General features: G+C 35.2%; 1 protein-coding gene across 3 annotated transcripts in view; it reads left to right on the top strand.

Annotated features, from left to right (window-relative positions):
• Positions 1-13,007, top strand: part of LOC111414329 (titin homolog) — a 139,023-nt gene that overhangs the window by 80,738 nt on the left and 45,278 nt on the right. For all 3 annotated transcript variants that reach the window (XM_071199105.1, XM_071199107.1, XM_071199108.1), the window contains exons 17-19: positions 490-622; positions 679-835; positions 894-1,991. In XM_071199105.1, coding sequence (XP_071055206.1) covers positions 490-622; positions 679-835; positions 894-1,991 — 1,388 coding nt within the window. The remainder of the gene's footprint in view (positions 1-489; positions 623-678; positions 836-893; positions 1,992-13,007) is intronic.

Raw genomic sequence — 13,007 nt, 5'->3', positions numbered from 1 at the left:
GGAGAACCTACTAAGTAATAGGTTGTTAATATCCGGCCAAAGCCGGATATTAACGGACGGATTCCGGTGTCCGGCCGGATTTTTACAAATAGCCGGATACCGGATAGATGCTGGATATCCGTTCCACCACTAATTAGAACTAACACTAGAGCTAGAACTAGAAACATTCGGGCTTAGCCGTCTTAAGAGACGTACGGCTAAATCCGAATGTTTTTAGTGCTAGGTCTAGTATTAGTTCTACTTTTCGTTCAAGAAAGATATACAACAATCTAACGTTGAATAACAATTATAAGTAGAACTAACACTAGCGTTAGAACCAACACTAGACCTAGAACTAGAAACATTCGGGTTTACTCGTGTCAAGACACTCGGGAATACCCCGAATTTATCTATACACATGAAATGGAACAACTTGGGGAATAACCCGAGTTGGTTTCAATCTACGAGGGCAATATAAGCGTGTAACAATTTATTTTCTTTATATTTTAGCAATTTACAAACAATCCCAACTATAGTAAAAGAATTAAAAGATATTCGTTGTTGCGACGGCGATTCATTATCCTTAGAGTGCAAAGTTGAATGTTCTCCTGCTCCTGATATTAGATGGGAAAAATCTGGAAAAGTATTTAGATGCAAAAAATGAATTCTATTTTCCTAACTAATCATTAAAAATTCCAGTTGATCCATCTCGGTGGAGATTTTTCAACGGAATTCGATGGCACAACGGCGAAGCTATTAATTAGAGAAGTCTACCCAGAAGATGAAGGGGAATATACCTGCATCGCTTATAACGATCTAGGAAAAGCACACACTTCAGCTTGTATAGTTGTTGATGGTAATTAAGTATAACTATTTCCAATAAACATTAATTATAATTTATCTAAATTATTTAGTACCCGAAGAAAAAGAAAACTTGTTAAGTCAACACATGTCAAGACCTCCAGGATTTATATCGGGTGGTTCAACGCCTCATTCAACACCAAGAACAACCCCAGTAAGAAGCGTATCTCCATCAGCGCGACTCCGCGTTCGGGAAATAAAATCTGCCGAACCAAAATATCGTCTTTTGAAAGCGTCACCTCCCAAGTTCTACGCGATACCCCACAACAAGGTTGCTGAAGAAGGTGAAACGGTTCGATTTCAATGTGCCGTGGCCGGTCATCCTGATCCTTGGGTCGTATGGGACAAAGATCGTCAGATAGTAACGCCATCGTCTAGAATTACGATAAAAGAAGTCGATGACTTGAGAACATTGGAAATTAGAGAAGTGACTGTCGAAGACGGCGGTTTGTACAGAGTGACCTTGGAAAATGACGTTGGCAGAGTGGAGGCCACGGCAAGATTAGAAGTTGTAGCACACCGAGCGTATCCAATCAGGGGTCTGAGGGCAAGAAGTTCCTCTCCGAAACCGGCGCCGACGTACAGAAGGTATTTCGTTGGCAGCTCTTCAAGAATCGGCGGCTCCGCACGTTTGGTCAGTGATATAAGAGGACTACCACTGCCCGGAATTAAATGGTATAGAGGTGATGAACCTATTATCGAATCCGATAAATATAAAGTAACTTTAGACGAGAATAATTCAATCCTCACCATTAATTGCGTCGAAGAAAGTGATTTTGCAACATACAAGTGTGTTGTTAAAGACGAATCTGGTGTTATTCACGAAATTTGTTGCGAATTAAAAATGATTGAAGAATTAATAACCTATCCTCCAATTATATTACAAGATTTACCAGTTAAAAAAGATGTCATGGAAGGAAGTCCAACAAAATTGCAACTAAAAATTAAAGGATCATCACCTTTAGATGTTATCTGGATTAAAGATGGTTGTATTCTTCCCGATTGTCAAGATTTCACCCAACACATATCAGAAGACGGAACCATATCACTTATCATCAAAGACCCATTCGTACAAGATTCCGGAGATTACAGATGCGAAGTGTACAACACATTCGGTGATATCACATCGAAATGCCACCTCACGGTTCACGGTGAGTAAACGACAACAACTTTAATTTCGATGCGATCACAACTTTTTAATCTTCTTACCTCGGGTTATTAATGTGTTGTTTCTCTTAAATGCCCGATCCATATCTTAAAATGGTCGGATTCGAGGGGATTATACAAAATAAAACATCAGTAAAACAATGTGATAAATACGAGCAACTGACAAAACTTTGGCGCGCGACGGGCGAAATCTGTTTTGATGCGGCTTTATCTTCTCTCGGGTATAAACATATCTACATCTTCGCACCGAATACAATGTCTCGGTGTCAATTGTATCAGTGTGATGATCGCATTCGACCGGAACAATGAAATTTGCGACGTCACATCGGGCTGAGAATGGATCGTTTAATCCTCGACGATTTCTTCTTACGTTTCGTATCAGATTGGAAGATACATATTTTTCTTCACTCACGGATAGTTATCAAATAAGGATCTTATTAATACTTTTACATACATCCTATTTTATCTTATTAATAGTTTTTTTAATTTTTTTTTTAGAATTTTTAATGTTATGAATTTTAAGTTTTAGGACAGTCATGTGTTTTACAAAATATTGGTTAGATATTATTAATCTTAAAGTGATTATATAAGTTTGCTAACATTTGATACTTAGTTTAAATTACAGTAACCTTATATCTTGATAGTTTTTGATAGATTTTGTTGCTTACCTAATACTCACGCCCTCCACATCAACCCATATCCCAAAAACCACAACAATTGATTCTAGATCTATTTCTTTGCTAGCAATAAGAAGTCTTCTCCAGGAGAATGTAGAATGTTGCAAACAGTACCTTATCTTCTGCAAGCAATATCTAGTCTTCTGACAGAAGTAATTACTGATAGCACTGATCACTTATATTTAAATTGTAGCTCCATGATGCTAAACAGAACTACACTAAACGTAATAATCTGTTCAAAATGTATAATTAAGAAAGCCGGCTATTAACTAGCCAACTATTAAATCAAAAAGCAACTATTAAACACCGTTTTGACCTCTTTTCAAAACTGTACAGAGCAACGGCATGGTTACTTCCTCTAAACAAGAACGGGAAAACTATGTCCTCATCGCCTATACAATCAACAAAGTCCCCACATAAACAAGATATGGGATAAGGTTAGCCGAAACCATTGAAATTACAAAAACAACCCCCAGTGATGTTAAGCAATGTGGTCGATTGCCAGGCAAGTAAGAATTCCTTTTTAGCACAAAAACTAAATGAACAATAAACAAATGAAGCTGAACGTGGCATTGCCGTTTATCTTCCTCATACACAAAACAGTAAAATATGCCAAAAACTTCTGCTTTTTTACTTTCCATATTTGAAAGGGTACCAACCAAAAACGACTACGTAAAATAAATCGAACGTTTTCGCAAGCCTTAATATATCAGCTGTAATATATATAATGATTTTGTGAAGCTGGCCATTAAAAAATTTAATTATGTCCTCTGTTCAGAAAAACGAAATTACTTTATGAAAGTAAAAATAAAAACTTTTAAAACAGAAAAATTAATTCCATAATGCCAAAGATATCAAACCTTGGGACACACCCATAAATTCTGTGTGCCCAATGCTGTATGTGTTAAATATGCAAAAATCAACTAACTGCTCCTTGCGAAAATCCAAAAAAAGAAAGCACCAAAATATGAAAATTGTGCTGAAGCTCACACAAGTTGTAGGGGATGCGACATTACCAAATTTCTGCAAAACAGAAGAGAACAACAAAGTCAAGGAAAAAAGTTCTTGCGCCTAAAATGTTTACATCGAAAAAACGACTGGACCTTTGCTCTTTGCTGGTGCAATATAAGGAGATCAAAACGAGCGAACAACCCAATCACAACAAAACACGACGAGGAAAAAACCATTCAATAAATGATGCTACATATGATGGATATGATGAATCAATTTAATAAAAGATGAGGTAGCTTAGAAAAAAAAAGTACAATCCTAAAATAACCCTATTTACCTAAAAACAAACTTCACCAAGCTAATACAAGCTGCTTATAATAATCGCAAAGAAATGAAGTATATTTTGAAAGGAGGCAATAACCCAACGTGACCTGGTCAAAGACAAAAGAACAGCAACAAGTTTGTCAATAAAATTGGGGCCTAAAAGATAAATCTATATTAAATAATAAAACACAAAAATTAAAATGAAATACCCAAATTAAAGGAGCATTCATGAACACAGTTTTACTCAGTCTAACAAGTGAAGAGGAGAACGATTCTTGGTTGTAGAAAACTTTCGAATTCGCTTTAGAAAGGAATTAGGTGAATGGACAAGGGAAACCAAACACAAAACTGGCATCTTTGCAGAAAATTTAACAGACATATTTACACCGAATATCTTACTATATTCCAGTTAGGCCGAAAAAAGTAGGTGAAGAGGTACTATCTAATCTAAATCCTAAAAAAATTTTCCAAAAAAAAGGTACAGATTCAAATACATACCGCAAACTAGAAGGTAGTAGAAATTATTATGCTACCTAAGCCAGGTAAACCGCCGTATGACGCCAAATCATATAGACCTGCCAATAGTTTCCATACTATTTCAGAAACAATTACTAAAACGAATTAATCCATCGAACTAATCATTCAACAAACTAATTTAATACATGACCAACAATTTCGCTTTAGGCAGAAGTATCGACCAAATAACTCGATACCAATCGAAGAAAAACAAGTTTGTGCTGTGGTGTTCCTAGATGTAACATAAGCGTTTGATAAAGTATAGCACGAAGGTCTGATTTATAAGTTGACCAAATTCTTGCTAAAACAATATGTAGAAATCTTAACTTCGTACATACCCAACAAATTCGGATTTAAAGGAAATTCAAGAAGGAGTACCTCTACTGTATGTTCTATATACCAGAGATATGCCAGATCTACACCACATAACATTGCTCGCAGCGGGACCAAACGTTAAAACCTTCAGTCAAGTGTTGCAGATAGCAAGCAATAGTACCTGTGAGTGGCCCAAAAGATGAAACATTAAATGGAATGAATCGAAACATACAGTGCGTTCACGATGAAAGGAATAAATTCGATAAAATTTTAGCGATTACTATTCAGCAAAAATGCTCGAACTGGTCAATTTTAAATTTTGATTTGTGATTTTTTTACGTACTATAACCAAATATCATTTCCGGTTTGGGCGGAAGTGATAGTAACTTTGATGCACTGTATACATTTACAAACCAGAAAACTACTAAACTTTTAACTATTAACGGTACTATTAATAATAGTTCCGTACGAAAACAGCGCTATAGGTACTTAAACATGACAGTTGATATCAAGTTAAGGTAGAATTGTTTATGAAATTTGGATAATATAAATGGGTAATAAATAATACTACAACCTATCATTGTGTAACAAATCATGGTATAAAGCAGGATCTTAAAACCTCATTCAAGAAATACAGACAAAAATAAATTGAACGTAGAATGCCCCATGGTAAGTAACGAATAATGACGTACACAGAGACCTAAATAATCAACCATCAAAATAATATCCCAACGGTTAAGAAGGTAATCAAAATGTACGCAAAGAAGTACAAAGAACGGGTTCATCTACACGAAGATGCAGAAGTATTTCAACTACTGTGCCGTAGATTGAAGAGGATAAAACCATTTGAGCTGGTGTAATGACGTGTAAAAAGCTTTGTACGGAGTGAGAGTGCAGTTGTAAGGAAATAACACAGATCACTAATGAAGTCACTGAACTAAATTAGTTTAGACTCTATAGTTGTTGTAAGTTGGAAGAATTCAGATGTATGTTAATTGTTGCATACAAATAAAAAAAATAATAATATTATGCATAAAAACCCTATATAAACCCCACTTTTTGATGGTGTTACAGTAGATCTTGAAATTAATTTAAGGAAAAATGTAATTTACCGATTACTTTCGAAGGAAAGACGTACCGCATTATGTACCTTTATTCAATCCAAGTAAACTTTCTGACCACTCAATCATCCATAAATTTGTGTAAGATACAGTGGCCGCCAAAAAGTTAGTAACACAGTGATCTTATTGGTTCCATTGAACTTATGTTTCTGAAATTTTGTTGTGAAACATAAGATATTTATCCCAATTCTGGAATGATGGGGAAGTATAAGTTTTGCACATGTGTCAAATACATTAGAGGTTAAATCATAAATCTTAGCATTACGAAGACTACTGTTACAACGAAGCAATTATTCTCCTGTAGTATTCCTTCAGCTGAGAAGAATTCATGTAACTTTGTCATTTCTTCGAACTTGTTTTCAAAAATGAAATAGTTGTTATTAAAAATTGAGAGATGCCTGCAACGTTATTTCGCATTTTTGAGATTTGTTATAAACCGTTCTTTAGCCTTACAAGTAATTTAAACGTTTGTTGAAAATATTCCCTTTCGATTTTGTAACCCTAAGAATTTTTATTGTCATTCTTTCGTTGCATTACCAAGCAATTCCACCGCGTTCGGAATTTTTACCCAGTTTTACTTCTTAGCGTAAATCACTTCATGACAAAAAAATTTTTTTTATTGTTCGCAAACGTCTCACTAAAATTACCCAAGCTTCTCATAAACACTGTGTAAAGTTTACTTGCAAGAGTCGGAATTTAAGGCGGCTTTCACATAAAAGTAGTATACTACTTGTGACTTGCAACCTGAAGCAGAAAATATGCTACTCGTTTTAAAACGAATATTTACAAAATGGATACTTTCACACCAAAGTCGTGTGCAATACTAAATTATTTTGTTAGTTTTGGAAAATTACTTTTCCATTCTCTTATATTTTAGACTTTTTCAGTGTGCGGTCCAGGATATAACCACCAGTTTCTCTCCCTGTGCTATAGCATTCTAATATATACGAGATTCTTGAGCACATTACGTAAGTCGTTAAGAAGACAAATCTATTGCTTCTTCACTTTGTACCGATCCCCGAATGATATTGTTTCCGATATTATAACTTATTGAATACAATGTAACATAACGTCATTAATTATTCGGAATAAACTTGTTTCAGAACATTTTTAATGATTTATATTTTCGAAGGTTGACATGGTGTTAATTAAGAGAACCGAAATTTCACAAAACTTTATATAAACTCTGAATAAACAACCCAATCAAATTCATTCGATATTTTTTTATTAATTGACCCATTTTAATGATCAATATCTTAACCGAACTCGTGCGTTTCGGTGAACACCACGTCGAAATGGCCGAGCTCACAACTCGGTAATTAACTACGTACTGATCATTAAACGACGTCGTAATTTTGACAGCTGGATGTCTAGCCCTCAATAACACGGAAATAAATATACATTGAAGTGATCTTAACATGATAACGTTTCGAGAGGTTTTAACGATTTATATCTTAATCAACAATACTCTTAACTCTACTACTATAGTTTTATAAAACTAAAATACTAATTTTTGTTTCCACAATTGTAATCATTACTGGCTTTTAATTGTTGCAACTATTAGGCATACTGTTGAACTCGTAAACCTCAAATTTGAAAAAATGCATAAATATTTACTAACCGAGATTGTTTTTCATAAAATTTCGGTACATTTAATCAAAAGAAAGTTGGATATCTGGTTCAAAAAAATTTAAAGTGGAATATGTGAAGAGCATTCGTGCAGAACTCAATAAATCCGCTACTTTTTCAAGTGGACATTTTGAGTTCTGCATGAATGTTCTTCATATATTCCCGGTTAATAATATATCATAAGAGTTGAAACTATGAATCCACCGGAAACACATTTTGAAAATAATTCGTTATAAATCTAATATATTTTATAAATCTGTGATCGATATAACAGTTTGAAATTAATGAATTTTGTGACGCTGGATCTCAAAATAGGAAGGTTTTGATTGTTATTAATCATTGAAATCAGTTAATTAATAAGCAATGATTGATTGATAAGTTTCTGAGAAGTTTCAATATGTGCAATCGATTTTCCGTACAAGGGTTTTCTCGTTATAAGTCTCGGTTGGGTATTCGCAGTAACGGCACATTTTAATCTTCGTAATAACGAGCAGAGTACATTTATACCACAGCTGTATAGAATTTCAAGCAAAATTTTGCTTTCAAGCAAAAAAAGAAAACAGGGATTTCGCATTTATTTTTTTTAGTAACTTAAGTAATTAATGTCAATTCAGCTAATGTGTCGCTAGATTTTGATCAAATTACTTTGATGTTCCCAATATAGATCCTCAAGAATTACTTGACAGTTTTATTTTCTATAATTATCTTGGAATGAAAAATATGAAATAATAAGCTAGGAATAATTTATTGGAGCGAGATCCGTGCTAATCGCATAAAATCTGATCGATATAATCGAATCGATAACATCGAAGATATGTCTTGACCTACGCGTTTCAGCTTTAAAAGTAATAAATTGTAATCAACCGTATCAAAAGCTTTGCTAAACTCGCTATAAATAGCATCCACTTGAGCGTTTTTATCAATAGTTGAAAAAAGGAAATCAGTATACACTAACAGATTGGTCTCAAGAGAACGTCCAGGGTAGAAAGCGTGTTGTTCCATACCAATACATGACTTAATTTGACAAAATGATCTATTATAAATGAGTTCTGCGAAGAATTTTCGCATTATTGGCAGAATGGATATAGGGCGATAGTTGTTTACAAGATTACAATTATTAAGAACAGAGATCGCTTAACCGGAAGAGATGTTTTATCTGATCACTTTGTACCTAGTTCTTTTCGTGCAAACTGAAAGTATCCAAAATTCCTAAATTCTTTCTCTTTACTTGAGCTAATGTAATTTTATTTTACAAAATGACGGTGTACAACTTCTTTCCGTCAATCATACAACAATATTAGTGTATGCCAATGACACATCCACAGTATTGTAAACAGTTGACCAGGTAACTAGACAAGACCGCTCTATACCATTTGCTATTATAAAGTTCACCCATTTTCCAGAATAATTGTTTTTTCATGCTAAAATATTTGAGATAATAAAAATCCACGTATTTTGCTTATAATACTTCGAACCGTTTTCAAATTAAATAGGGGGAGTTACATTTGACGCGGACTGTATTTATATACAGGTGACAATTATTATTGAGCTAAATGATATAAAAATTAAATATTCAAAAATTATTGCCTAATATTAGCACACAAATTTGAATCATTTGAAATCAGGGGAATATGGTGGCCTCTCGCTACCAGAATGCGTTCTCCAAAGTAGTCTTCCAAGACTTCAAACACTCAATGGGGCTGGATTAGGTTAGCTTTGACATTCCACACCAAACAGTTACTCGTTTTGGAATGGAGATACATCTTAAAATTGAGGATGTTCTGTCACTCAAATGCGGTTATTTTATTTATTAATGTACCCAAAGGAAAATGAGCTTCATTAATACTAAATCATATTTACATCAAAATTTTATTTTTCAATCGTATCGATAATATTGCTGGCGGAACGAAATCGCCGTTCAATAGCAATGTTTGTCGATACATTGTCAATGCTGTCATATATACTACAAGTTCTTTCGAAATTTTTAAACAAATGTTTAATTGTGGGAAGGTTTTCTTCATTTGTATTATTTATTAAAATGAATAAAATGTTATAATCTTTATTCGTATTCAATACTTAGTAGAGCCTCCATGTGTGGGAATTGAACTTCAACCTCAACACTCTCCAGGTTTCCAGAGTATTCTTCCACTCGGCTTGATGAAGACACGTAAGCTCTTTCACCGCTTTTGTACGGTTGTTGCATTTCTTTACTCAGCGATCCAATTCGTCCCAGAGGTTCTTGATTAGGTTCAGTCTGGGCTCTGCGTAGATCAGTCCATTCATGCAACCCCATTGTACTGTACCAATTGATCGTGAACCTTGCAACATGACAGCAACGGTATTGTTGTCCGAAAAATACAAGGGCTACTTGTTCATGATCTGATTGGCCGCAAAATGAAAACCACCGTGAAAATCAAAACTGTTTTATTTCAGCAAGTCCGGGCTTTATAGTGGATGACAAAACACATCCCATGGGAAAGACTGCAAGATCTGCTTTGTCGCAGCTGCAGTGTGCGGTCATGCATTGTCCCAATTGCCCTCGGCTTTATTATAACCTTCATGCAGAAGTCGACTGACAGGACGTACCTCACACTTTGCGGGAGACCCTACTGTTCGAGAGATATTTGCATGCTGACTGATCGGACTTTGAAGAGAAAATAGCCCTCATAACATGAGCGCACTCAGTAAAATTACCATAACATAGGAAGCATATTGTTATCTAAAATTATGGAGTGACCATCGGTGTTGCGCTTACCATAAATTGTCTCACTCCATACCAGAAGAAAGACTCCAAGACCATAATCCCACCAACATCGGTTTAGTGCGGTGTTTTTGAATTAATTTGGACAGCACTCGCCGGTCTCTATCTCCCAGTTCTGTGAGTCTACCGGCTTGGGGAACATTCGGACAATCACCGCTCCCATTGCACTTCAAATAACATAGCCCGCTGTCGATTTTGGGTAATTCAACTGACTAGATATGCTCCATAAGGGTCGACCATTTCTGTGTCTCTATGTATCGATTACACCTTTCTCGAAAGCAGACAACTCTACACTGCGTGACATTTTGCATGCGAATAAAGGCAATGTTGTTTACTACCCGATATTGAATGGCGTAAAGCACAGATTAACCAGAAAAGTCACTGGGGGTATCAAAACTGATTTTTTTTTTGCGTCTGCGCGGTGATGTCATGATAACAACAAGGTGTACCACATATACCATCAATTTATTCCCAGATTTGGCGGGATATCCTCAGTGACCTTTATGGTTATTCTGTGCCGTTGTGACCCCTTTTCAAGGTGGCGGAATTTAAATTGAGGCCAAAAAACGGTTTCTCCAACATCAAAGGAACCACCGTCAGCGTCCTTTTTTGGTTATTTTGTGGTATTTGCATAGGTATTCAAATATTTATTGATAAATAGTGTAGTTTATCGTTGTCAATTTAGATGTTAGTTGAGCATTGTTAGCACAAAGTAATCCCTAGTGTGGCAAAAACATTGTAGTAGACTGAAAACTATAAAAATATATTATAATCCTGCAGAACACCACACGATCCAAAGTTTCAAAAAATGTAATCTAAGTAATTCATTAGAGAACATTGGAATTGCTGTACAGAACATAAATATCACAGGAATCCTTATCCCCAGTGTCAAAATCAACATTGCAATCTACAACTATAATTATTATAGAATTTACACGGCGCGGCGTATAGTTTAGTTGTTGACCACATTGCTTATCTGTACACCTAAGCTAAGATTCTGTTCGAAATAATAATGGAAATTGGGCTAAGAGCATTAAAAAAAAAGTTAATTTGTTTGCTGAACATTTGAAAGAAACTTTTACATCAGACAGTCCAACAATCATGCTAAATAGTGTCCCTAGCGTAATTCAAAGTGATCAGCAGAGTTATATACCATGTGTAAGAATGAAAGAACTGTACTATGAAATATAAAAATTAAATTTAAAGAAATATGGCTATCACCTAATTAATGGAGAAACATTGAAACATCTACCAAACCGGGCGATTACAAAACTATTACACATAATTAATGCTGCTTTTAAACAGAAATACTTCCCAAGCACATGGAAAGTTGCTGAAATAATAATGATACCAAAACCTGGTAAACCCCCCACAGATGTTACATCATATAGGACAATCTCATTATTACCCTATTACTATCAAACCTGCTTGAAAAATTACTATTAAAAAGACTAAAACCTGTCATAGAAGAAAATGCCCTAATACCAACACATCAATTTGGGTTTCGGAATAAACATGCAACAATAGACTAAGTACATAGAATAACAAATACTATTAGACAAATAGCAATGGAAGAAAATAAAGCCTGCTCTGCCGTATTTCTGGATGTTGCGCAAGCTTTCGACAAAATCTGGTTAGATGGTTTAAATTACAAACTAGACCAAATACTACCATCAACGTATAGTCAACTATTAAAATTGTATTTTTCTGATCGATATTTTAGAGTAAAATACGAAAACGCTTATTCCATACTACATGAAATGCGAGCCGGAGTTCCCCAAGGAAGTGGGCTTGGCCCAACACTGTACTTACTCTATACATTCGACCTTCCTCAGGAACCAGAAACTTTAACAGCTACATTCGCAGATGACACAGCGATCTTGGCTGTTGCAGAAAATGAAGTAGTTGCAGCAAATAAGTTACAATTGGCCTTAAATTCAATAAAAAACTGGACCAAACGATGGCTAATAAAACTAAATACAAATAAATCGACATACATAAATTTTACTTATAAGAAAGTAAACTATGTCTCAGTACACATAAATAGCAATGCAGTCCCTTAAGCCGACACCGCAAAATATCTTGGTATGACGCTGAATGCCAAACTCAAATGGAAAGCTCACGTCAAAAAAAAAAGTGTAAGGAAGTTGATATCAAATTTAGACACCTATATTGACAAAAAATCAGCGCTATCACTAAGTAACAAGTTGCTAATATACAAGCAAGTGTTAAAATCAAAATGGACGTACGGAATCCAACTGTGGGGTTGTACCTGCAAGACAAAAGCAAGTCTGATTCAAAGATTCCAGAACAAAGTACTAAGGTGCATGGTGAATGCACCCTGATATATAAGAAACACCGACCTCCATTGCGACTTGAAAGTAGCATCGGTGTCATCAGAAATTGCATCATTCGCATCTAAACATGAGAAGAGAATGCACGATCATCCTAACATCGAAGCCATCCAGCTTCTCGGCAATGAGGATGCCCTGCGTCGCCTTTAGAGGATGAAGTCGTTCGATTTAGTGACCTAGTGCCCTAGTAGATTCAAACGCGAGCAATAGTGCAGAATTATAACAAAAACAATAATACCCTAAACGTGTGTTCCGTGTATCGCAGTGTGCGCGTTTTTGCGTTTTGGTCTTAAAACGGTAAAAATATAACAATATTTTGCTATATTATGGGTAAAGCAGACTGGATCACTGG

This window comes from Onthophagus taurus, chromosome 1 (assembly GCF_036711975.1).
Source record: "Onthophagus taurus isolate NC chromosome 1, IU_Otau_3.0, whole genome shotgun sequence".
NCBI classification, from domain to species: Eukaryota; Metazoa; Arthropoda; class Insecta; order Coleoptera; family Scarabaeidae; genus Onthophagus; species Onthophagus taurus.
This window is presented reverse-complemented; position numbering and strand designations above follow the sequence as displayed.